The 26,931-nt window shown below is 42.1% G+C and overlaps 1 protein-coding gene across 1 annotated transcript in view; it reads left to right on the top strand.

Annotated features, from left to right (window-relative positions):
* The window catches only part of LOC119910068 (peroxidasin), a 57,145-nt gene extending 32,203 nt beyond the window's left edge, over positions 1 to 24,942 (top strand). Inside the window, 17 exon segments of the mRNA XM_038728442.1 lie at positions 224 to 341; positions 689 to 858; positions 1,999 to 2,271; positions 2,460 to 2,735; positions 4,421 to 4,533; positions 4,923 to 5,079; positions 6,396 to 6,504; positions 8,685 to 8,842; positions 12,595 to 12,831; positions 12,834 to 13,600; positions 13,789 to 14,285; positions 14,528 to 14,662; positions 14,873 to 15,081; positions 19,568 to 19,679; positions 19,960 to 20,092; positions 21,209 to 21,322; positions 22,230 to 24,942. Of these exon segments, the coding sequence (XP_038584370.1) occupies positions 224 to 341; positions 689 to 858; positions 1,999 to 2,271; positions 2,460 to 2,735; positions 4,421 to 4,533; positions 4,923 to 5,079; positions 6,396 to 6,504; positions 8,685 to 8,842; positions 12,595 to 12,831; positions 12,834 to 13,600; positions 13,789 to 14,285; positions 14,528 to 14,662; positions 14,873 to 15,081; positions 19,568 to 19,679; positions 19,960 to 20,092; positions 21,209 to 21,322; positions 22,230 to 22,373 (3,722 nt within the window). The 3' untranslated portion in view covers positions 22,374 to 24,942.
* The last annotated feature ends 1,989 nt before the right edge of the window (positions 24,943 to 26,931 follow it).

The raw sequence follows: 26,931 nt of genomic DNA, 5'->3' as shown, positions 1-26,931 counted from the left end.
AGAAGCTTGGTTCAACAGACTGATTGACTGAGAAGACAGACACACACAAATGAATGGAAATGCATTTTCACGTACGAGGAGGATGGGAAGATTCCCATCACTGTCCTATGCTGTGCAGATTGTAAAGCCCCTTGAGGCAAATTTGTGATTTGAGATATTGGGCTATATAAATAAAAATTGACTTGACTTGACATGGCCTTCTTATCTGGCTTTTTCCCTTCAGAGGTACCCAGGATCACCTCAGAGCCCCAGGATGTTGATGTTACATCAGGGAACACTGTCTACTTCACCTGTAGGGCTGAAGGCAACCCTAAACCACAGATCATCTGGCTCAGGAACAAGTAAGGCACTTAATGAAATGACCATGTCAAGTAACAAAAGACTTTACTTCACAGTCATGAGTTTAGGTCCCATAAATTGTTGACATTTAAAATGATTAACAAAAGTCACAAAAGAGTTCTGACATCACCATTCCCACATAAAGATGTTATTAATTAATACTGTACATAAAAGAGAAAAGAAAAGTGCCAATAATTACACAATTATCAATAAGGGTGTTCATAAAATAATCATTATGTGGAATTTTAAAAAATGCACAGTATATGAATCGATATATTATATATATATTATATATTGTATATGTTTATTTATGTCAGTACTGATGTGCATCTCTGTGCCCTCCTGACAGCAATGCCCTAAACATGCGTGATGACACTCGTCTGAACCTGCTGGAAGATGGGACACTGATGATCCAGGACACCAGGGAGACAGACCAGGGAGTCTACCAATGCATGGCCAAAAACGTGGCCGGGGAGGTCAAGACTTCACAGGTCACACTGCGGTATTTTGGAGCTCCCTGTAAGTGGCTACTTACAACGTCTGCTCATCACAGGCCACCTATCAACTACCAAAGCTGCATAATGCAGTATTTCATGTAGAAGTCTCGTGAGCTAATTAACCTAAATGACAGATTCACATGGGAAAAAACAGACTTAGGGCACTCACTGGTAGATATAAACCTTTTATAAAAACATTTCTTTCACTATATCCACTCCTACCTCCAGGAATTTGTCCAGTACAACTTTAGTGTGCTGTATTTGTTAACTTGGGATAGTAAAATTTTGAAGAACATGATGAAGCTTCACAAGTTCTCCTGGTTCGATTTGGCGCCGTTGTGGGTAATACTGTACAGATTAGGAGGGGTTTACCGTGAGCATGAGATGATGTATATGTCTAGAAACACGATATGACCTCTTTCTGTTATCAGAATAGAGCAAGGTGTCGGCACTGTGAGTAGCACCGAGGTTACCTTCAAAGTTCAACAGGTCAAATAACTGGGATGTCCCACTGAGTTGTGAGCAAAGCCTGCTGGTTTTTATGTGAAATTTTCCCTCCACATACTTACACACACACACACACAAGTTCACTGTGTTGCTCTTTCTCTCTATTTTCTGCCTTATATATACATACACACTTAAACAGTACTCAGACATCAGTCAGCCATATTGCCATAAGCTGTCACTGTGGGAGATTAGCACGGTTGTCTCTAGATGACTGAAGGGTCATCGCTGGGGTGACCAAAGACCCTTCTTAAGGAACAGTTTCTGAGAGCAGATGTTGTGCATTTCCTGCCTCCATGTGATTGTAAACGGCAGGGTCCTCGCTGTGTACATATTTCCTCTGACTCCAATGTAATCAATGGCCAAATATGGACAGGACTAAACCACATGTGGTAATACACATAGGATGTTGTTTTAGCAGGAGTCAATGTTGCATTATTGACAAAAATATACAAAGATGATCTCTGCGCATGTGACCTTTCAAATGCTCAAGTTTTTCTGTGCCTTTCTTTTGATCATTTCGCCAATGTTTATTAAGGTCGTCACTAGTTTCCTAATAAAGTTACTCAAACCAGAGACCCAGATGAAACATTTTATCACTTCTCACCTAATTAATCAAACCCCTTCCCCATGTTCCCCCTCCCCTCTGCTTCTCCAGCACGGCCGAGTTTTGTGATCCAGCCCCAGAACACTGAGGTGCTGGTGGGAGAGAGTGTGACCCTGGAGTGCAGTGCCACAGGCCAACCGCAGCCCCGGGTTTCCTGGACAAAGGGTGATCGGACACCCCTGCCCAACGACGCTCGCATCAACATCACCCCATCCGGAGGGCTTTATATCCAGAATGTGGTCCAGGCTGATGGGGGACAGTATACCTGTTTTGCCTCCAATAATGTTGATACCATACACGCTACAGCGTATATCATCGTACAAGGTGGGTATCAGAGTTCTGTTAGATGAATGGACAAAGTGAATAAAGTTTTTCTTGTAACTGATAAGGGCACTTGTTAATTTGATATTGACAAAATTTTCTTTATATATATTAAAATCTTTATATGGCTCACATTACCTGTAATTTTCATACAAAATGAAACTGCTTCTTGTTCTCTTTCTGCCCCCCAGCGATCCCCCAGTTCACCGTCACGCCAGAGGACCAATCAGTCCTGGAGGGTCACACCGTGGACTTTCCCTGTGAGGCTAGTGGTTACCCTCAGCCGGTGATTGCCTGGACACGTGGGGGCAGTCCTTTACCCCTAGACCGCCGTCACATGGTCCTGTCTTCCGGTACTCTCCGCATCACTCGGGTGGCAGCCCATGACGAGGGCCAGTATGAGTGCCAGGCGGTCAGCCCTGTGGGGACAGTGCGCACCGCTGTGCAGCTCCGCATCCAGCAGAGAGGTGAGGGTGTAGGGTGAAGCTTCAAAATAAATGTAGATGAAGGGACATAATAATGAACATGTTAAAGCAAAAATATTCTTCAGGACACAGTACATTGGGTTAGGTACAGTTAACTTGTAGGTAGGAGGGTTGGACTAGGAGCCGTTACACTGCAGTGATTAACAGAGATGCCAATCCATTCTGTGAGACAGACGGCTGGAAAGTGTGGCTGAAACATAGTTGTTATACACAGGCTGTTTGTGTGGCTGCTGAAAGGCCCCCTCAAACACAGCATGGTTGTGTAGAAGGAGGAGGGGAGTGCTAGGTGGTAAAATGTTAAGAGGGTGAGTGGAGCAGTGCTCTCCATTCACAGCTAATTTGTCGTTTACACATGCAAGTCTGACATTAAACGGTTACAATGCATATATACACTTACATATAGCTGTGTGTCTGTGTGTGTGTGTGTGTTCTTCATCTTTATGTGCAATGTAAATGTATTGTATTGTAATTTATTCTGTGTGTTGTTGTTCGGGAATATATAAGTTAGTGTGTCTCACTGCTTCTTTCTTGTATGCAGATGGTTGTATTTTCTGTGTGTTTGTGTGTATGTGAGGCTGAAATTACAGGCTTGGCGTAGTACAGGAAAGCATGGCAGTCTGTAATCCCATGATGACACCATGTTTTTCCATGTAGTAATGGCTGTTAACATAGCTCAAAGTACACGTTGCATAATGGCCCCACACTGTTAAAGTGCTGTTCAAGCCCACAACCAAGCTGGCAGTTTATGATGGCTGCCTTATGCGCTGAGCACTGTGCAGAGCAATAGACAAAGCATTTGAAGAAAGTGAAAGCAGGGATTTAGCAGTAAACAGGCAACAGGTAGTATGTCTTTCAATATCCCTGTAATGCTATGTACTGTTGTGTTGCTGTGTTCACATCCCTGATTCTTCTGTGACGCAGAGTGGTACTGGCAACACATTGCCTGCAGCTGTGATGCTGTGTACTGAACACGGCAGTGAACCCCGTGTTTTAGAAAGTTAAACTTTGATTTTAAGGCAGTCAGGTCAATTAGTGTCAGACTACCATGACACTGCCACCCACTCCACTTTGTGTTCTAAAACTTGTGGGATTTTCCCACGCCAAGGTGCCTCACTACTGGCTGCTACATGGGAACCATGAAGGAATTTGAACACGGTGTGTGGGGGGCAAACATCCACCCTCTCCCACCAAACACCTCAACTGTGGAAGGGTTGTATCATGAATCTTAGGGAGTATGACACAGTGACTCACTCTATAACAATTCTCAACACTGTGTGTGGGGGTGTGGGTGGGTGTGTGTATGTGTGTGAGGGTGTGTGTGGGTGTGTGTGTGTGTGTGTGTGTGTGTGTGTGTGTGTGTGCATGATAGACACTGCTCGCACAACATCTTGAAAAAGAAAAAAAACAAAAACCAGTTTAGGGTAGAGATGAGAAATGCATTATTTCCTTTCTAAATACAGTAAGCCTTCATCTCTCTTTGAGCACCACACTAACTTCAAGCTGTTTAATGTTTTGCAGCCCTGTAATAGAGGGGGAAAAATAGCAACTGCCGTGTAACATAAGCACAGAGACAAAGTCTCAGTATGTCATGTCTGCGTTGACTGAGGATTGTGTATAATAATCATTAACACATGCGTATGTGTGTGTGTATGTTTTAACTCATTCAGTAACGCCTGTTTTCACAAATGCTCCAAGGGACCTGACGGTGGAGTCTGGCCAGGATGTCCAGATTCCCTGCAGTGCTCAGGGCCAGCCACAACCTGTCCTCACCTGGAACAAGGTTAGATGATAAAGCTCCTGTTGTCTGTGTAAGGTGCCCGTCACCTCATCACCACAGACGACATGGGGTTAGATAAGTGCTTAAAGTGGTTGAAAGAGAACAGTGAAGAAGAAAGGGGCTGGGGCCAGGAAATGGTGTGCGGTTACTTCATTTGTCATTTTATGAATGATCACAATATGAAATAATCACAATGAAGTAACTCAGTGATTAATATGTTTAAGATTATTAAAGTTTGAAGTTTCGGTCCAAAGGCACCCATGCAAACTAAATAGCTCAGTGGTCTGACATAAAAGTTAATCACCATGTCGAAATTTGACACCACCTCCACATGCTAGCTCCAAGGGGAATGACCTTTGCCCTTTGTCACACCGCCAACCTCTGTCTCTCAGGATGGTGTACAGGTGACAGAGAGTGGCAAGTTTCACATCAGCCCTGAAGGTTATCTGGAAGTGAAGGACGTGGGCACAGCTGATGGTGGACGCTACGAGTGTGTCGCCCGCAATCCCATCGGCTACCAGGTCGCTAGCATGGTGCTTACTGTCACAGGTGAGACACAACTGATGTCAGCAGCTCATAACCTCACACTCACACGCTGTTTTTCACTTTCTAGTTGACTATTTGCATAATGGGAAAAAGCAGGTAATGGTACACGGTGCACAAATGACAACAAATGACAAGAGCTGCTAAACTAACTCCAGGTCTAATAGAGGTGAGGAGACATGAGTGAGGCATATAAGCTTGTTCACAGAATATATGATGACACAGCCCAACCTGTCATCCACTTTTACAATAATTGGTATGAATTAAGAGGGAACTCCATAGTGTTTCTCTCAAAAGAGAAAAAAACACTTCACACATTGTGCTATAAAAGTATGAAACTACATCCAGGGTGTGATGTTTTGGTATGCTTGTTTTTAGTTGTGGAGTATGTATATCCTGTACCTGAAAACACACTCAGTTTACAAAATACAACTGACACTCCCTCGCTCCATTCAACCCTAATGTGGTGAATCCATGTCAAAGCCATCGTTGATTTCTCTGATTAAATATTTACCGGTCACAAAGGTGAAGCAGGAAAGTTGGAAAAGAATTTGTAAGCTGTGAGACAGGTGATATGCATAATGCAAAAGGGGCTTTAACTCAGTATCAAGAGGTGTAATATTTTGGATGTTCAGTGTGTATTGCTGTCACAGTTTACAGTCCAGAGAGCTAGAAGCCCTCTGCTGATCTTCTTTCTCCAAATCAGTCAGTAAGTTTAGTCACACTCTGCTGCAATGCTGTCGTACTCCTATCAGCTCTGCCCTGTGTGTGTATGCGTTTCCTGCTGAGATTTCTCAGGTCAGACCACGGCTCTCTGCTGGTGAACCATAAACTGTTTCAATGCGCTCAGTTGGTGTTGGACTGTCTTAGTCATCACGTCACAGTCTCACTGTTTTCAATGGCACGCTAAGATGAGGGTGTTCCAGAAATGTGTTCAGGAGGGAAGCTGAAGTGCAGCATCTAAAAAGGTCCAGTCACTTATCATATTCAGCTGGAGAAAAACAAGAACTTTTGAACCTAAGCTCTAGTTCCTACCTTCTGTGTTCTGACCAGTGTTAACCTCGTGGATGTAAAAATGAAGAATGTAGAGGCACAGGGTTGTGTAAATGGCATAAAGACTTTATATACTTTGTAAACATTTAAATGAGTATTTTAATCAAACTGAAGAAAAATGACTGAACCACAAAATGAGAAAGTGCAAAAGAAATTCTCTCTGTTATGTTGTGTAAGCCCCTAAAAAAGTCAAAGGTCCAAACAAATTTCATTTTTTAACTTAGTTCAACTTGGTTCTAATCAGCCTGTCTGTGTCTGTGTGACAACAGTTCCTGCAGTCAGCAGAGAGGGGGACACCTTTGTGAGCACATCCATAGAGCAGGCCATCCGTAATGTGGATAGTGCTATTGAGTCAACAAGGAGACGTCTCTTTGATGGGTAAGATTGGAGATACTCACACAACAAACACACACACACACACACACAGTGACACGTGTGTTTACACTCCCTCAGGTGACTGAATCAGAAAGCCTCACTGTTTATTACGTGTTAGCAGGGAGTAATAGTGACTAAAGAAGGCTGCACCTAATATGGCCAACATCTGTAATGTTACATATAAATTTTATAACAAAATTGTTGTGCAAATTAAGATTGTGCTTAATATCTATATTTTGGGGTCCAGGCGACCCAAAACGTTTGTCGGTATAGTATGTCCTCGCCTACTGTCCACAGAGGAAAGGTTGTGTACAGCCAGTACTTTGTGCTTTTGATTAGGCCTGCATTTGATAGCCACTAAGTCTACAACTTCATGCAGCTCCATATAAAATACTTTTGAAATAAAAATAACCTCACATGACATGCATGTCTGAGTCAGTCTTCAGGGAAAGAGTGTGGCCATTCAGGAGGGCTGCTAATATTGCTGCACTCTCCTGTTTCAGTGCACAGGCTTTGCTGTTTTAAAGTTTCAGATGAGAATGCTCCAATTAGAAATGGCAGTACCAACAGTTATGTAGTCAGTTACTCTGCTTGTAAACAGCTTTTCATTAGATATTTAATATATTTACCAGTCTTAACTCCTTTTCATTGTTGGCATCAATGTAATAATTTTCCAAATGGTAAAGGAAATGATTGTGTCTTGAAGTCTTTGTTTATCCAGTGAAGTTCCCATTGCACTCTGTCCCTGTAAGAGATGTAGGTGGTTTCGATATAGCTCGTAAGTGTTTCCATCCTGTTGAATGATGTGGTTAGCAGTTGTGTTTTTCTTGGCATGCACATACATACACGCTGCCTACACATGCATACACAAATACAGTGCACAAACACATTAACACACATAGAGGAGGAGTGCATGAACACACAGTGGTAACCTAAAGTGAGATGAGGGGATTTCCAGCTCTCTTTAATGACAATCACAGATTAAGAGGCGGCCTCCTCCTTCGCTGATGGCAGCAGTGTCTTTGAACATGGTTTGGAAATGATGAAAAGAACAGGATGATATTGGAGAATGAGAGCGGATCAGGAGACAGACTATTAGCGCTTGTTACTCTGCACATGTTGCTTGCTGCACGTGTTGCTGCTAAGTGTCAGACAGACCTTGAGTGTTGTTTGTTGATGGCAGCGGTTTTTCATTATAGAGACCGATTTCAATTTATCAAAACAAAGTGCGATTAAGGCAGCAATTTGTCCAAGTGAAAACAAAAGTGTAAACAAAACTTTGATCAGTCTTGGCAACAGTTCTCCGGCTTCTTTATGCTGTCAGCTGTAGGAGGAAGAAAAAAAGTCATTAACCACAGAAAGATTGATGTAAAAACTGAAGCATAGAATGATAAACTTTATTAGGCTGCACTATGAGAATTTTTTATTGTAGAGTAGATATTTATATCATCTCACATTTCATATGTTGCATATTCTACATGTAAAGTCTGTGTTGATTGTAGAGCATATGCATTTGGAGTGTATTGCTGGTGTATTGGAAATAGTGTAACTTAAAATTGCCATTTTAAACACATTAAAGAGGTTGAAAAAAATGTGTTTCAATAGTAATTTGGCTTACATGTGCTTTATGTCAGGTGCCGGGTAGAACACCTGTGGTTCTGGCACTGGGCTTAATGCTTTGCCACACCAACCAGCCAAGTCCAACTCTGGCTGAGCTTTAAAGGCTGGAGTTGATGAATGTTTACAAAGGTAGCTTGAGGAGATAGCAAATCAGTCCAGTGTTCTTCAAGAAGGAGTGAAATCAGAAACAGCACACAGACACGCACACATTCAGTAGGCTCGTGAAATGACTAAGATGTTGGTGTGGGTTTTGGGCTTCTCTTTCTTTGAACTATCTGACCTGCTTTAGCTGCAATGAAGACATTTTTTCTTTGCTTTTCCTGCCCCTGTGCAAAAAAAGAAAAATATACACAGAAGAATGTCTTTTAAACAGGAAATGTGAAATTTCTTTTGTTTCTTTTAATTTGTCTTTCTTTCACCCCGTCTTTACTCCCACATCTTTTTCGCCTCCTTTTGCTTTTACTCTACACATACATTATTTTCATTGTCCGTTCTCCTTCATCACCCATTCATTCTCTCCCACCTCCCTCACATCCCAATCTCTCCATCCCTCATACCTCCAGTCAGCCTCGTACCCCAGGAGAATTGCTAGCTCTTTTCCGGTATCCACGTGACCCCTACACAGTGGAGCAGGCACGTGCCGGGGAGATCTTTGAGCAGACTCTTCTGCTCATCCAGAACCACGTCAACCAGGGTCTCATGGTCGACACCAACGGCACGGGTGAGTCTGATAAATAAATATACTGTGCTGCTACGAAAAGGGTCCAAACAGGCTGTCACAGCTTTGTTACTTAATACCTGATCACATCTCTCACTGTGCAAGTGTCTGCAAACGTAGGAAAAATTTTCTAATGTATGATTTGAATGAGAGTCACCAGACCTGCTGTGTAAAATGTGACGGTCCGACACTAAGAGGACTCATTAAATGAAGTTGATCGTTAAAAATTCAAGCGAAAAACAGTAAACATGCATTTTGTTCTCTTTGCCCTTATTTGAGAGCTGACAGTGTGCGTACCAGGGCAAGCTAAGTCTTCTTTTTTACATAAATTACTGTGAGATGAACCCAACCCTCTAATTGAAACATTGCAGATTAACCCTAAATGAAATTCTCACATTTGGGCATGAACAGTTAAGTACATTTACTTAATTCTGTACTTAAGTACAAATTTGAGGTATTTGTACTAAATTGTCAAACTCCAGAACTAAATTTTCTTTACATTGTGGATGCTCGGGATAATTAGTATAATGAGGTTATTGGTCTACACACTAGTAAAAAAAATTCCAAGCAGTAAAAGCTGAGGCCATCATAGTAGTATTGATATTGCATCACCTTTAAGAAAGAGAGTGTCGTGTCCTCACAGACATCCTGTGAGTGGGTGTGAAAAACCTCAGAGGGCCTATGGGAGTCTGCTCTCTGGTTTACTGGTGTTGCAGGGTGGGGCCTTTGGCACACCATTGCTATTGATTATGCTGTATTCATAGCATGGGGAACAGCCACTGTAAAAACTTAATGCTTGGATGTCGTCGAGACAAAATAGTTTTCATCTTGTTTTCTGTGGACTCAAGTTGCTCCTGACAATAGAGGTGGAAATCACAAATCACTTGCTGATTGGAATCACTTCATTCAGTTCCATGTAATTCTTCTGACTGTCTTCAGTTCAGCACATTCAGTGGTGAATTTACAAAAGCATTGCGTGGCTTTTGCGGCAGCTAAACCTGCAAAAAATAAGTCAAAAAGAAATTCTCAAAGCATGTTTCGGTGCTATATGAGGTAATATGCATACATTTGCCGTAAAATTGGCCCCTTTCTATGCAAAAAAAGTCCAATTCACAAATACCAGCAAGAGCCACATCTAGAGCGAAAATATTAGCATCTTCAGAGATTTGGTGGTAACTAAAGCGCATTTATTAGGCGTTAAGCCCAGACATTCCAGTGATCATGACAGCAGTGATTGTAGCCAGGTAAAGCATCAGCGCATCACAGTACATCGTATGATGGCACAGATACAATCCCTGATCTTATACCACCAGGGAATAAAAGTGGAAAACAACATAAAACCTACTGCTGTGAGTGGCGGAGGCGATGGTTACGAACCAGTCCGGCAGAGAGAACAGTAGTGCTCCATGCACTCAGAAGCATGAAGGGGAGTACACACTTAAAGCATCCTAAATTACAATTGCTCTGACAAATCACTCCATACAGAATGATTCACAGAAAAACTAGAGACATCCCACACATAGAAATGAATGACAGAGCAGAGGAAATACAGAAAATTGCAGATGAACTTTTAGCAGATGCAAAACGAGGGAAATTGCACCCAGCTGCAAAACTTTATGGGTGTGTTTGCACTGTAATATCACTGGCGCAATATCTTTTGCCAAACCTTGAGACAGGACAAATTCTTGGTGCCGTCAGCGGCAGCAATCCATTCTTTATGAATTCCCCCTTCAGTCTGTTGCTAGTCCAAGCTGTCCCAGTCAGTCCAGTACAAAACTAACCTGCACAAGCACTGCACATAAGGTCAATACCTCAGCAGTCTATTACTTACCGCAGAGTTATCAGATTCTTTTAATAGGTAGGTAAAGAAACACAACACTTTTGAAACACAAACTTGTACTCAGGTGATCATCTGGTCAGTGTTTACATCTGTACTGCTCCTGTCGCACAAGATTTAAAGAGGGTGTAGGCTAAGAAATAACAACCAACAGTCAATAGCCTCCAGAATAATCCGGTATAGATAATGGATGGATGGATTGTGGAATACATGTAACATTCTACTAAAGTGTCTCTGTGGATTCAGTAAGAAGCCCCGCTCAAGTTTCCTAAGCAAAGTCTCATGCAGCCAGTAATTCAATTCCACTCTATGAAGTACCGTGTTATTGTGAGCAACATTTGGCTGTGGATAGGCCCTCCATCTGTAGGCCATTTTCTCTTAAGCATGACTCTGGGCGTAGCAACGTAATCATGGAGCAGCTGACGAGGAACCCGTAAACAGTTTTATTAGTCCTATGTTACATCACACAACACTTAACCTACAATCACTGTTGAGCCCAGGACAAATTTTAAGATTTGTTGGTGGCATGTGTGTGGAGAGATTGGGAGAGCATGGGTGGTTTTGGATGTTATGTATATGTGTAAGCATCTGTCTTTGTGTGCTTTCTATGAAAAATATCCAGTGGACCAAGGAAGAAAACTGGAGCAACCACATATTTGACTTTATGGTGCACAAAAGTACTCCTTGAAGGTAAAAAAAATATATAGAAAAAGAAAAAAAGAAGGTACTAGTAGCTTGTAAATGAAGAATTGCAGTTTGTCAAAAGGAGACATTCAGGTGTCAATAAGTGTGAGAGGAGAATGAGAGGTAGGGAAAGAGAAATACAGCTCTGTGAAATATGAACAAAGACAGAGACAGTGTTTTCATTACTTGTGCCAACAACCAAGTGTTCATTGTTGCACTAGCCCCAAACCAAGCTAAGAGATTTCTGCCCGTCAGCAGAAACAAACGGGCTGTTTTTATTATATCTCTACACTACATCTATCTAACACTACAGTTTTTTCATTCTCCTCTGAATTCACACACCTATACACACATGACACACCAATAATATGTGCTGTGTGTGAGTGAGTGAATTCAGAGAATGAAAGCATATGGCAGGTTGGTGAAATATTGTTACCTGTGCCTTCGGGACATTGTCTGCAGCAGTGAATGACTTCACAATTATATTAAGCTTAGTTCTCACTACACGATTTTAAGCACAAATTTATCTGTCCCTGAGCTCGCTAACCATCAGGCTGTGATCAGGGGCAAATCAGCAATCTATCAGTGCTTGCCATTCGTTATGTGTGAACTACACGATGACGCATATAACAGATACATGGCTGACCGACCCCAGCCAGATAGCTAGCATGTTAAATATCTGGAGCCGTCGGCAGCCTCGACATCCACATACTTCTTTACTGCGAAACACTTTTTACTCACCTCCAGCTTTCTCTGTAGCTCAGACAGTCCTTTGTTTCACCCATATTCTTTGTCTTTTTAGTTTTGATCTTTATAATAACAAACAACAGCTGTTTCGTGTGTAGATCACGTCCTTTCCTGTTAAACTTTTCACGTGTGTTTTCCTGACAAAGAGACCAGCCGTCGGGTGACAGAGTCGTTGTCAGCTCGTGTAGTGTGTGATCACTGTTTACTATCAGTCTCGTAGTGTGAACACCACAACGACTTCAAGACTCCTGTCACAAGACAGCAAGTCATGTAGTCTGAACAGCACAGAGATGTGCTGAGGGTGGAAGTTGTGTAGTCTGCACGAGACTTAACAGACACTAGGTTACTGCATACCCCAAGTGATGGCTCGGTACATGTCATTTACTTCATAAATGTATAAATCTAAAGTAAATTTCTTTCATAAATCTGAACCTTTTAACACTTATCCGTACACTTCATGAGCTGAATTTATGTTGTTTTCCAACAGCATTTCGTTACAACGACCTGGTGTCCCCTCGCTTTCTGGATGTGATTGCCAACCTGTCTGGTTGCACAGCCCACCGCCGCTTCAACAACTGCTCTGACATTTGCTTCCACCAGAAGTACCGCAGCCACGACGGGACCTGCAACAACCTGCAGCACCCTATGTGGGGCGCCTCACTCACTGCTTTCGAACGACTCCTGAAGTCAGTCTATGATAACGGATTTAACCTGCCCAGAGGTGCTACGAACGGCTGCATAATGGATACAGGTTGCCTCTGCCGAGGTTGGTGTCCACCACCATGATTGGAACAGAGACCATCACTCCTGATGACCGCTACACTCACATGCTAATGCAGTGGGGTCAGTTCCTAGACCACGACTTGGACTCGACAGTGGCGGCCCTTAGCCAGTCACGCTTCTCTGACGGCCAGCTGTGTGCTCAGGTCTGCACCAATGATCCGCCATGCTTCCCAATCCAGTTCCCACCCAATGACCCACGGCAGCTGCGAAGTGGCGCCCGCTGCATGTTCTTTGTCAGATCTAGCCCTGTGTGCGGCAGTGGGATGACATCTCTTCTCATGAACAGTGTATATCCAAGAGAGCAAATCAATCAGCTGACCTCTTACATCGATGCTTCAAATGTGTACGGCAGCTCGCGGCATGAATCTGAGGAAATCCGAGATTTGGCCAGCCAGAGGGGTCTTCTCCGCCAAGGTATCATCCAACGAACAGGGAAGCCACTTTTGCCATTTGCTACCGGACCACCCACTGAGTGCATGAGGGATGAAAACGAGAGTCCAATTCCATGTTTCTTAGCTGGAGACCACCGTGCCAATGAGCAGCTTGGTCTGACCGCCATGCACACGGTGTGGTTCAGGGAACACAACCGCATAGCTGCAGAGCTACTGAGACTAAACCCCCACTGGGACGGGGACACCATCTACCATGAGGCCAGGAAGATAGTGGGGGCCCAGATGCAGCACATCACATACAGTCACTGGTTGCCAAAGGTAACACCTGTCATCTAAATTCTAATGATCCTTTGTTATGATGCTAATTCTCTTTTTTAACTTTTATCTCTAACCTTTATTGTTTTCCATGGTTAAAACAGTAAAACATTCATTAAATGTAATAGTGTAGTAACAGTGATAAAAATGATCAGAACAAGGACTTTTATATTCTTTTTGTCATCGTCTAGATCCTGGGTGAGGCAGGCATAAAGATGATGGGGCCATACACTGGTTATGACCCCAATATTAACGCAGGCATCGTCAGTGCTTTTGCCACTGCTGCCTTCCGCTTCGGGCACACCCTCATCAACCCAATACTCTACAGGTTAGACGAGAACTTTCAGCCCATCCCCCAGGGACATATCTCTCTGCACCGGGCCTTCTTCTCCCCGTTCCGCATCGTGAATGAGGGTGGCATTGATCCACTCCTTCGTGGGCTATTTGGCGTGGCTGGTAAAATGCGGGTTACCACACAGCTGCTGAATACGGAGCTGACAGAGCGGTTGTTCTCCATGGCCCACGCTGTGGCTCTGGACCTGGCTGCCATGAATATACAGAGAGGAAGGGATCATGGCATACCACCGTATAATGATTACAGGACCTTCTGTAACCTGACCTCGGCTCAGACGTTTGATGATTTGAGGAATGAAATTAAGAATCCTAATGTCAGAGAGAAACTGCAGAGGTAATTATAAACTATTATAACTATTAATATTTTTTTAATTTTCAATAACTTGGCTTTGAGACCAGTATGCAACAGCCAGGTGGTCTGTGGGCCGTAGTTATGTGCCATAGTCTTACCATTAACAGTTTGAAGAAAACACGACCACCACTTTGAGACAAAGAATCTTGGTTTGACAGTCTGCTACGTAATTTATAATTGTAGATTGTAGTTTGGTGTCACTGACCGTTTTTCCCGTGGGGCAGGCTGTATGGCATTCCTCTGAACATCGACCTGTTCCCTGCACTGATGGCTGAAGACCTGGTCCCTGGCAGTAGACTGGGGCCCACCCTCATGTGTCTGCTGGCAGCTCAGTTCAAACGCCTGCGGGATGGAGACAGGTACACTAAAATGAATAAATATATCTCTTACGTTTTATTGAGCATTAGACTTTAAGCGGAAACTGTGCAACACTAGACAGTATTTCTTTTAGGTATCATGTCAAATTAAAGCCAGACAACATCCACACCAGGTGTTTCTCCATCATGTCAAAGTGTGAGAGGTGAAAAGTTTTTTTCTACCAGTCACATCCCTAATTCTATCTCGTCCAGGTTCTGGTATGAAAACCCCGGCGTGTTCACTCCTTCTCAGCTGACCCAGCTGAAGCAGGCCTCTCTGACACGGGTGCTGTGTGATAACGGCGACAACATCACACGCGTCCAGCAGGATGTCTTCAGGGTGGCTGAGCTGCCCCATGGTTACAGCAGCTGTGACGACATCCCTCAGATCGACCTGCGCATGTGGCAGGACTGCTGTGAAGGTAAGAGCAAGTGGAAGGATCAGTGGGCCACAGATCACATGAGTTTTTTATCATGTTGCTTTGTGTGGTTCTTAAATTTCAATATTTTGTTCAACTTCATTTTCATAAACCACTTCCTACAACCTCAAAAAATGATCACGACTCAACAAAAAAACTGATGTGACAAGCTGGACAAAGATAGGATTTATTGCAAGGCTGTTGTAGGGCAGTAGCTAAGGATTATTTTAGTAATTGAGTATTCTACAGGTTATTTTATCGATCATCGAGTAATCTGATAAGAAATACTTTTGCTTGCCGCGCCCGGTACCGGGATCAGCTGTGGAACTCATCAGTGTAAAGTTCCAACCCAAACTCACGGACTAACCAGTCAGAGAACAATAACAACAAATGCAGAGTTATACATTTACAACTAAGAATTGTGCCTTACCTTTGCCAGCCTTCATCTTAACTAGCTATCATGGTTTGTTTCGGGTGCTCAGACTGGATGCATTCTGCTCAGATGCTGAAGCGTAGTCGTCGTGCTGCTGTTCTGCTTTACAGCAGACATTCTGTACAGAGTTGTTGTTTTCTTTTAGCTTGAAATGATCCCAGAGTTTGGACACATTTTTCTCAGGCCTGTCTCTTCTTCGGCCCTCGCTATTTTCTCTCTCTTTCTCCATTTTGCAATCCACCTCATCAAATCACATCATCTTCACTTCCACAGCATAAGCGCGCTGTGCGACAGTAATAATCATCCATGCGGAACAGTGCGCTGTAAATAATAATATAATTGTATGGATTACATGAAGCATAAATACAAAAAATTTGCATCGATGCTTATTAGTGATCGAGTTATTCGAGTTTCTCAATGAATCATTTCAGTCCTAGGCTGATGTATTGGATTACATGACATTGTAGAGGCAAATATAATAAAGCCAAATATATTCATGAATGAAGCTTCAGTTTCAAAAATTATTTTATGGCATTATCAATTTTAACAAAGTAGCTGCAAATATCAATCACAAGTGCTATTAAAATATCTGCAGCCCCTGTCTCCCATTTCCAGTGTGAGTGTGATGATTTCTGAAAACACAGTTACGTACAGACCCGTTTCCTCTCACTGTCACATCTTTCGTCGTCTTGGCTTATCTTTAAAAGCATATGCTTTTTCATGATTAAAGAACACATGGTTTAACAGCACAGGAAGTTTCCTTGGAGTCTTAGTCACTGGCTTACACTGGTCGTGTCTGAGCTGTTTTGTAAAAGTAAAGCCTTATAATATCCTCACCATTTGTTTCCGTTTGATAACAGGCAGCCTGGTTTCACAACAAACACCTGTTATATGCAAGCCATTTAGAGCACCCCCTTCTTTGACTGCAATGTATTTGACTGTACGACGCATATCTAATAGATATGAAATAGGGAATAATGTAAGAATAAACATTTCAGGCCTCAGCACCGCATAATGAAAAGGACATTTGACTGTGGAGAAACAATGTCAGGGATCATTTCTCTGTGGCTTCAAGACGAACTTTCTTCTGTCAGAAATGTTTGTGATTTTGTCTTGTGAAGTCAGCGTAAAATGAAGGGATCTTTGTTTAAGTCCTAGATGTTTAAACACTCCACCCGTGGGTGCAGCTGACAAAGTGAAAAGGAGATGAATGAATGCTGTTATAATAAACCACCATTTATCATAATTTATTTGGAGATATGATCAGTTGTGAAATGAGCAAATAGCTTAGATTGCAATAGATAATCTAAGGAGTCAAATGTATTAAACTTTAGGGACTAAAAGTCATGCAGTGGTTTTTGTAATGTGACATTGAGCAATCATTGCAATAAACTTTGTTAAATGAAATTGAAGTATTAAGAAATCACTCATTTCTGTCTTTGCGCACAGAATCAAAGTCTCATCGGCTTTTACAAAGGGCTTGCAGCAGCAACATGATAGGGATTAGAATAAGATTGATTTCTTAAACTCAGGATGTAAGTAAGGAATGTTTTACAAACTGTTCCAGTATCTCCTGGGTGGTTAATGGCGAATACAGTGGTTTTTCAGTGACTGCCCACTGTAAAACATCCAACCACAGCTTCCATTCCCTTTTCCATTTAATCACTAATGAATTTATGCAGAAAGTGATGAAGAGGATACAGATCACATGGCTGTGTTTCAAATGGATGGACACCACCAATATTATCAGTGTCAATAAAATTCTGCACAGTAAACACTTGAGGTGACGTGAACATTTTAGACATTGATTTAATTATGTGAAAGTGTATATCTTCTTTTTCTTTAGTTTGGTTTATTTTACAAATGTGACCATGAATGATGAATGAATGTTTCTTTCTGTAAAAACAGAACTTTGATCCTCATTCATATCGGAGTGAATGATTTCAGCCGATCTTTGTACATCTGGAGGTTCTTTAACTTCTGTGTCAATTCAGAATAGTATTCAGAAGAGTAGTTTGCTGCATTTGGGATATATGAATTCTTGTTTGGAAACTCTATCATATAGAATATTAAGATTGTGGTGGAAGTCTTGTTCGGTTTTATTATCTGACCACCAGACGCAGTTCTCAACACTGGATGATATCCATCTCACATGTGTAGGTCGAGAATTTGATATTGATATCAAAGTCACATGTGACATGGGATGGCGTAGAGCAGCCCTGCCATTGTAAGCCCACACCACATGAAAGTTATCCCTGGCAGGTTGAAACTAAAAGCTAATTAAAGCTGCAAGCAGCTTGGGACGGCCCCTCGCACCATGGCACGCGAGCTGTGGCCACTCTCCATTGGCTGGAGGTCAGACGACACGGCACTGAATTATCACACGTTTTGGACGCCTTATGAAGGAGTTAAATGTCACTTCCTGTTTCCCTCAGTGGCGCTAGAGAACTAATTAATGACACATACGTTTTTGCCACTTCTGATGTGTGCAAGGTTTTATGAGTTTGGAAGAATATTTAAGCAACCAAAACTGTGCTTCATTGGGAAGAAAAAAACCCCAACAAATTACTTTAGTTCCCACGTTTCATGGTTGGGACCTAAAAAAGGAAGTTAGAGCTTCAGTTAGACAACAATACACTCCTGTCTAACTGTTTTTGCCGGCACTCTCAGCGCCTAATGTTACAGATGCTTTGTTGGCCGAGGCGTGAACGATTATGGCCTCAAGAGCGCCCCCTCCACTAGGGCACTTTATGCCAGCTGGTGGAAGATATTATTGGAGTCGTTCAGGGCTAACAAAGACGTACCTGAGAGTTTTTCTTCATCTACTGCATTTCAGCAGAACTGCACACATACCCTGCAATAATAAGACAAAGATTACAATACGTAACCAGATAGTAGAGTCTCACACTCTGGTGCCTGCCTCTGGCAGTCATCCAGAACTCATAGTATTTGGTAGTTACACACTTTCATTTTAGGTTGTTTCTACTTCCAAAAGACTAAACTAAACTGAATTGGCATCATCAATCCATTGTCTTTGGAGAACAAGTTACAGTGTACATGGAAGATTTTCATAAGCAACACATGGTGCTTCTTAATTATTCTACTTTCATCCATTCTGACCCCTGCGTTCACCCTTCTTTGACAACATGTGCAAGGGAAGAGCTAAGCTAATAAACAGAATATCCTGCCAGAAAGAAGAGGGAGGGAGGACGAGTTTCTGTTTGTCTGTCAAAAAAAGCTGTAGCCAGATTCACAGTTCTGTTTGGCTCAATTAAGAGAGAGGACACAGCTGAGAGAGAGAGAGTGTGTGTGCGTGTGCATGTGAAATCCTGTCATGGCAGGGTATGAGCATACATGTTTGTGCTCATGCGTGTCTGTCAGCATGAGATAGGATGTCATGTTGTGTTTAGATAGTCTTTGTCTTTTACAGACTGCTGTTTGGTAACTCAAAGGCACTCTGAGGCTGAGCAGCCGGCATTACACTTTGACAGATAAAGGTGAAGCCCTCCTAACTGCAGGACCTGGTTCCTTTCATCTGGTCTTTTTCAGCTTTATTACAGACGACTGTCTCTTGATTCTCATTGCTGATGCTCAGCATGCCCCAGGTGTGCACTGGGGCGTGAGCAGGGTGTGTGTGTGTGTGTGTGTGTGTGTGTGTGTGTGTGTGTGTCATTCATTCTCTTTGATCTGGGTACAGTGATGGCAGTGTGAGACTGAGGCATGGTAATACAATAAGCCTCAGAGTCTTAGATCAGCACTCCCAAGCGGAAAGAAAGTGGCATAATGCTCATGGTTTCTTCTTTGTATGCATGTGCGTGGCTGTATTTCTGTTTGTGCGTAAAGTGGAAAGATTTATCTTTTCTTCCTGATTTTCCTTTTTTTTTCATTAATCCCCTAAATGTTGCTATTTTAGCATACTGAAAAGGAAAATATAACTTCATTCTAAACAGCCATATGGAAATAAAAATTCGGTATACTTTGTATTTTCAGTGTCAGTGAGTGTTTCTGCCTCGGTTGGTGAACGACAGTATGTTTTATTGTGTTTGACCCCCACAGACTGCAGAACCAAGGGTCAGTTCAACGCCCTGTCATACCACTTTAGAGGACGCAGATCAGCTGAACACAGCTACACAGAGGATAGACCTGCCAACAGCATCCAGGAGAACAGGTAACAGCATGACAAGCATCAGGAATTAATGTTTGAAATAGGGATTACAGATGTTTAGGAAGAAAATCTCATGTCAAAATGTAGCTAATATTTTTCTGAAATGCTCACCGTGAAGCTGCTGAGGCTGCAAAACTGAAGCTTTTCTCTATGTGGCATTAATTCAGCACTGGCTGTCAATAAATAGTATAGTGCCTTTGCCTATATAGTCTTAGGAACACTATGAAGAGATGATGGTATTGAAAATTTACCTAATTATGTCTTTGTACATTTGTCTTTGTAGCCCAGGGGCAGAAACTGTAGAAAGTCTTGTAAATGTTACTTTGACCTCCAAAAAAAGCACTGAACCCTCAATCAACGACTTCCAGGACTTTGTCTCCGACATGCAGAAGACAATCACAAGTTTACGAAAGCAGGTGAGTGTCTGTCTCTACACCCCCACACACACAGATTTGTCTCTACATTTGTTTATCCTGCCCCGTACCACTGGTTGACAATTTTCTGCCACCGGTTTGTTGGCAATCTCAATGTCTTTGAACAGGTTTGTGTCTGTGGATTAGATGGATACAGAATGCAGAGAGAATCTGGTGGTAGTTTAAGCATCCTAGTGCCAGGCTGGTATCTGCAGCCACTGTCAGACTTTCTGTGTCTGTCTGTTGTGGTTGAACAGTGAATATACTGCATGCACACATTATTCTCCCACTATTCACTATTGTTATCCTCTCTCTTTATTACATTACATTTACTCATTTAGCTGACGCTTTTATCCGAAGTGACTTTTTATGGACATTTATACTCATAGTCAACTTAAATATTAAGCTTCTTTTCATATATTATCATATTGGAACTAAATGGGAGAAAGCTTTGTATCGTCCCAACCTACCCCACGTTGGGGGTGCAGGTACAGTGTGGGGTCTCCTTGAAGTATTAAGAAATTACTAATTTCTGTCAGAAGAACAGGTAACACAACATGACAAGCATCAGGAATTAATGTTTGAATTAAGGATGGCAGATGTTTAGGAAGACAATGTGATGTTTCTTAAATGCTCACTGTGAAGCTGAAGCTTTTCTCTGTGTGGCATTAATTCATCCCAAAAAAAACCTACTCCACTTCGCAACATGCTTTATTTTCATTAGCTTTATCTTTGGTTTCCTGTCTCTACTGCCATATCAATAATAACTGCACAGAAAAGAGTAAAAAAAATAATACCTTCAGCTGTTTCAGGTCTGTCTCAGGTTTTTTACTACTAAAATTGGGTCAATTTACTTAATGTTGAGGAGGATGTTTGATTCTTTATCCCTCTCTTTTTCCCAATAAATCAGTCTGTCCTCTGGTCAGCTGCAGCCTTTTAAATGCAGAGCCATTTATAAAGACAAAGTTACTGTAAAAGTCTGGATTGTTGGGTTTATAATAGGGAATGTGTTTTAGAATTTTTGTAACAATTTGCAGCAAGGGAGAGAGTCATTTAGCGGTCTCCATGTCACCAGAAACAACCGCTTCTCTAAATGTTTGTGTCCTTGTATCTTTGCAGATTAAAAGACTTGAGACCCGTCTGAGCAAGACAGACTGCACTGATAGTGAGGGACATGAGCGAACAGACGGGGAACGGTGGAAAAAGGACTCCTGCACCATATGTGAATGCAGAGTATGTTCAGCACACAAAACAAGATGCAGTGCAAATGGTTCACACAACACACATGCACACAGAACTTAATCCACTCATTTCTCTGAGAAGCTGATCATGTTTCAGTATCTCCATGTTTCTCATCGAGGACATCAGAACTATTTCTATGTGAGCAGTCTGCCCAGTTTCTTTCTGTCTTCTACTCTTGCCAGTGTTTCCCCTCCTCCAGCACCTCTTGGCATTACCTTCCTCCTGGCACCAGTGTCTCCTCATAGTGTTTGTGTCCACAGGCCACTTCTTTCCCTTTCATTCTTTATCTTTGACACTTTTTCAGTGCCAACAGCTGGCACAGGTTATGGTGGCTCCATGGCAAAAAACTGGCTTCCTCTGATCTTCTTCGGTCCTCTCTTTCCTTCCCACTTACCTTTTGATACCGTCTTCAAGTTTATTTTGCTCACCACATTTGATAACACGCCTGTCAGTTTCTCTTTTCTCTCTTTCCCCTTGGCCTCCCCGAAAATCTCTTTCCTCCGTCCCTGTAATTGGAGGATTTTTGTAATAATTAAATTTGGCAGAAAGAGGAACAATGAGGACAGTCTGGAAAGAACAGTTTGGTTCAACACATCATGTTGTTGCTCTAAAACAAAGCAATTCACTGTTCTGTTCAGCCTGATCACCAAGTATCATACTTTAGTCTTGTCACACATTTAATATTCACATAATCTATATTTGTGAAGTCATCATATTTCTTATTTAGACACCTTTTGGGAACATTTACTGTAGTGAGCTTTTTAATTTAGCTTTTTTATACTTGCTGTATTTTGACATCTCTGCTGCAGATGGCCAGTCTCCACATTATGAACATTACATCCAGTTTAAGTCTAATAAGGTAACTGACCTTTTGCCCCTTCCCCCCCCCCCCCACCAGGATGCCCAGGTGACGTGCTTTGTGGAGTCTTGTCCACCAGTCAAGTGCAAACGGCCCGTCAAGCTAAAAGGCACCTGCTGCCCGGTGTGCCTCGAACAGGCAGATGTTGAGAAGCGGAAAAAAGCAGACACCCACCATGAGTAACCCTCAGGACCCCCAGACAAACACACTCTAGGGGATGAAAGTCATACGCTCACACACAGACATCCAGAGAGAGGATGAGACTCATGAAGGTGTGCTCACGCACAGCCACCAATAGCCTCGATAGACCCAATAGCCTCAGTTTTTGTTTTGTTTCATTTTGTATTCCTTTGTGTTGATCAGGGGAGGGGGGTAATGTTCTTTTCTTTTTGGATTGTTGCCCCCTCCAGGGCCAGCAGCCTGAGGCTCGGTTTGAAATCCTCTGGGAACCAGCCAGCGATCACTAAATGGATTTATTTCTGAATCGACGGGTGGATGGATGGATGAATGGGTGGATTGTAAACAAGAGGGACAAACCTCTTCTATTTGCTCGGAGTCCACTGAGGCTTCTGAAATGTAACAAACAGCTTCTGTGTTTGCTCGCCTAACACTTGGTGACAAAACGCAGGGCCGCTTGCCGCCGACAAGCAGGAAAGGGAAGTAGATTGAAAGACAGCATCCATTTTGTTTTCTCACAAACGTTTCTCAGGTTAGAGATGCCAAACTGGTGCTATTTCCCCCTTTTTTATTAATGAATTAATCACTAAATACGAACCTTCAAAGTATTGTCATTTGTATGCAAAGCATTCTATATACACTCAGTATATGCCTTTTTATGATAAATCACAGTTGAGAGGATGGTTTTATTCAATTTTTCACTTAAAGACTTTTTATGAATAAATTTCAGACTTCATCTTTTAATCCAAGGTGCTTTATATCATGCTATAAATATGTATTTTTCCTCCCGTTTTGTACAAAAATGCTTACATATGAAGATAATGTGAAGCCCTACGAAAATGTTTGTAATACAAAAGAGATGTCTACTGATTACTGCTCCTCTATCCATGGACAGCATGTTAACTTGCTTATTGTCTCTGCTGGCCTGTCCTGAACTTGAGTGAGGTGGAGCCGTGTAGCGCTCCCCATTGCAGGACACTCAAACCAGCTCTTGCACTGAGGTGCTCCTTTCCAAGTTTTATTTTGCTTTCAGAAAGCAGTGAAAATCAATTTATACCACTGTAATGTTGTGAACATTGTCCCAGTATTTTCCTCAGTCCTCTAAAGCCAAATGTATGATTTAGTAACTTCTAAAAATGACATAGATAGCACATGTATGTTTGAATGTTGCAATGAGGTCAGGATTTAGCCTTTGGTACTGCTTGCCCTACCACAGCAGTATTCCTCTTCTGGTCTGCTCACAGAATTTTTTTATTCATGTATAATCTTTAGTCCACAGACTAATTGAAAGACTGTCGTCATAACTGTTGACTGCTCTTCCCTGCAGCTTTCTAGCTCCAGTTTAGACAAGGAAACGCGTGCATGCATTCCTTTGTCAAACATCCACTTTGACTCCACCTTCTTGTTTGCTCATGTGTGTTCAGTGTTTGGATATTACCCCCTGTGAGGACCGACTTCAGTGTTGATATAGGTTAGGAATGCTCGCCATGCACACATTTCTATGCCATGTTAAAGATTGTGAGACCGGGGTGACGTCTTTCAGCAGAGCATGTGTGGAGCGCAGGCTTCTCTAGCCCTCTGACCCTCATTCCACTATAATGGAAGCCATATGAGAGGGGAAGCAAGGGTAATGCTGGGGGATGGGTGCTGATGATTGGGATACAGTGTCAATCAAGAAGTCTCCACCATCTTGTTTTTCTCAGACAAATTTTTTCCATTGACTCCTGTCAGCAGGCCTTACACGTGTACTGTACAGAGACAGATGCCACTCATTGTGCCCCTTGCACTGGCTCAGTTAGTGTAACACAAGTCACGTTTTTGCTTTCCTGTTTTGCTTTTCTCCTAATTATGGTGAAGAGGCTGCAGCTGCAGTGTCCCTTTCCATTGTTTTCTTTATGTGGTAACATCCTGAGCATGCATCTGTCACTAAACAGAAATAATACTCTCCGGAATGTTCCGTTCAGGATTCCAGATGGATTACGAGGCTGGCAGTCGCACTGGTAAATTGGTATCATATCATATGTTTAATTATACTGGACAGGTTTGTACGTCAAACTGTGTGTTTACAGTTGTGTATTTCTCTCCCCAGTATTTTCTGTTTGTGGCTCCTCCAACAATACCCGTATGTACACACCTTCTCCATGTGTGTATGTGTTACCGAATTTAGTGTTTTGATATGTTTTCATAAACTTTGTGTGTGAATGATGTGTGTATCTCTGTGTCATTTACAGGCCAAATGCATTTTGGCGTCCCAAAGTTTGGCTGTCAAAGCACTGTGAGCTCTCTTTGTTACCAATGTTCATATACATATTAGTTCATTTTTATTTTCCATTTTCATCATAGATCCCTCTCCTTTTAGTTTCACCCCATAATATCAATGGCAATGGAATGCACTACTCTGCAATACTGAACATGCTTTACCTACACTGTCCCGTAACCAGTGGTCAATGTGGATATATTAGTACCTATCATGACATTTGTATTGTACGTTTGCCAAAGAATGGTTTGCACTGTAATGTATGCCTCTTGACAGTAATAATAAATAAATAAATAAGCCACATTTGGATTACAGTCATACATGTTGGTGCCTGTTCTTTTTTAGCTCCTGTGCTTGGCAGTACACTGAACAACGGATGAGATCAGTCTAAAAGAGGTGACCTGTTGTCAGTTCATTGTTCAGACATCGAATCCATCTCAAACCTGTGCAGTTTTGTGAACTTTGCTGTCTCTGCTGTAGTGTGCTGGTCATTAACATGGACACTTCATGAAATCCTAATTATAGAGCTAATCTGGTCTGTGAAGTTTCTCATTCATCCAGGTCATAAGTTTTCCAAGGAAGGTTAAATTAAGATACAGGAAGACGTTCCACCTCTCATCCAAGAGGCTTCTTCAGATCTGACTGTCCCAGGTATTCAACCTCTGTGAGTTTGTTATCGGGGTGATGGATTTGTCATCCTGGCTGTTGTAACGAGTCATTATACTGCGTTTTTCTGTATCTTGAACCAAATCCAGTTGCTCTTGATTTAACCTTCTTTGGACAATTAATCTGGTCCTTCACACTTGACTTGAATTTATTTCCTCAGTAGTTCCTATACTCCCAAGAGCCCACAGTGCCTTTCTGTTTTTTATAGCCTTTCTGTTATTTATTGCCACTGGCATGGCTATAAGAAGGCACTGTTGGTCTGCCGGTTGCTTGGTCGGTCAGTCCACAACTTTGGTCCAGTATCTCAACCACCATTGGATGGATTGCCATATAATTTTGTGCAGATATGGGTGGTCCCAAAGAAAGAATCCAAATGACTTTGGTGATCCTCTGACTTTTCCTTTAGCACCACCATCAGGTTGACATCTGTGTTTTTCAGTGAAATGTCTCTATAACGTTAGGATGGTATGTGAAATGTCTGTACCATGACATTTGGAAAAGATATTCATGTTCACCTCAGGGTCAATAATAACATTTGTGAATCCTTAACCTTTCCGATAGTACCAGCATCTGGTCATAATTTCAGTTTGCCCAATACGTTTATCACCAAAAGATCTGCAAAACTAATGACAGCTATACTACTACTACTACTACTAGTTACTTAGGGATGATTATCAAATGCTAGCATGCTAACACACCAAACTACTTAGGTGACAATGGTACACATTATACCTGCTCAATATTGGCATGTTAGCATGTTGCCGTTATCATTTAGTTCAAAGCACTTCTGTAAAGCGCCTCATTTACACCTTGAATTAAAATGTGGTCAGATGGCATTTTAATGCAAGGTGTAAATGAGATCTTAGTCTTATCTCCTTTGAATGGTTCTCTGCTGGTAACCAGGTTTTGACATGAGAGATTACACTATCTAAAGCACGTGTATCCAAACAGAAAGCAGCTGTGCAGTGTTTGGGGAAAGATGTTTGCAAGGTGAGTAATATTTGCAGCTGTTGAGACCTGAGAACCTTAACCATGTACAGTAACGCCTGCCTCAGACTGTTGGTCTCACATGTTGTCTGGCACACAAACTTGCAACCTTTTTTTTTTTTATACCTGTGCTTTGTGGCAAATTATGTATTTAAAGAAGCGCGAGTGTATTTTTGGTCATCAGTACTGACTTAAAAACTTGACATAACACAAGTTTCCACCTTTATCTGTGCTCCCACCCGTCTCCATCCCCTTACGTTCTTCCTTCCATCTGCATCCCCCACTTAGTCCTCTATACTTGTCCCTGTAGACTCGGCACTGGCAGCCAGATTAGTGATTGGAGCAAGTCTCTGGAAATAAAACTGGACCAGGAAATGAGGTTTCCAGTGGTTGCACAGATAAAAGCGCCTTCATCTTCAAGCCAGGCAGGGAAAGACATTATCACTGTGACAACAAGGGACCTACCTTACTTAGAGTAATAGGTCTATTCCTGGGAGATACAAACATGAATACACACACATATACTTCCTCTGTGTTGTTCCTGTATCTGCTGAGTTTCCCTTCCCTTCACTGACAATCGCCAAAGATCCAGGCTGTTTGAATGAAACCCCTTCTGTTCACTTTGGACAGAGATGGCAAATCTGATTAGGTAAA

Source organism: Micropterus salmoides, unplaced genomic scaffold, assembly GCF_014851395.1.
Source record: "Micropterus salmoides isolate LMB-PRFRI ecotype aquatic unplaced genomic scaffold, ASM1485139v1 Ms_hic_scaffold_19, whole genome shotgun sequence".
Lineage (NCBI taxonomy): Eukaryota > Metazoa > Chordata > Actinopteri > Centrarchiformes > Centrarchidae > Micropterus > Micropterus salmoides.
This window is presented reverse-complemented; position numbering and strand designations above follow the sequence as displayed.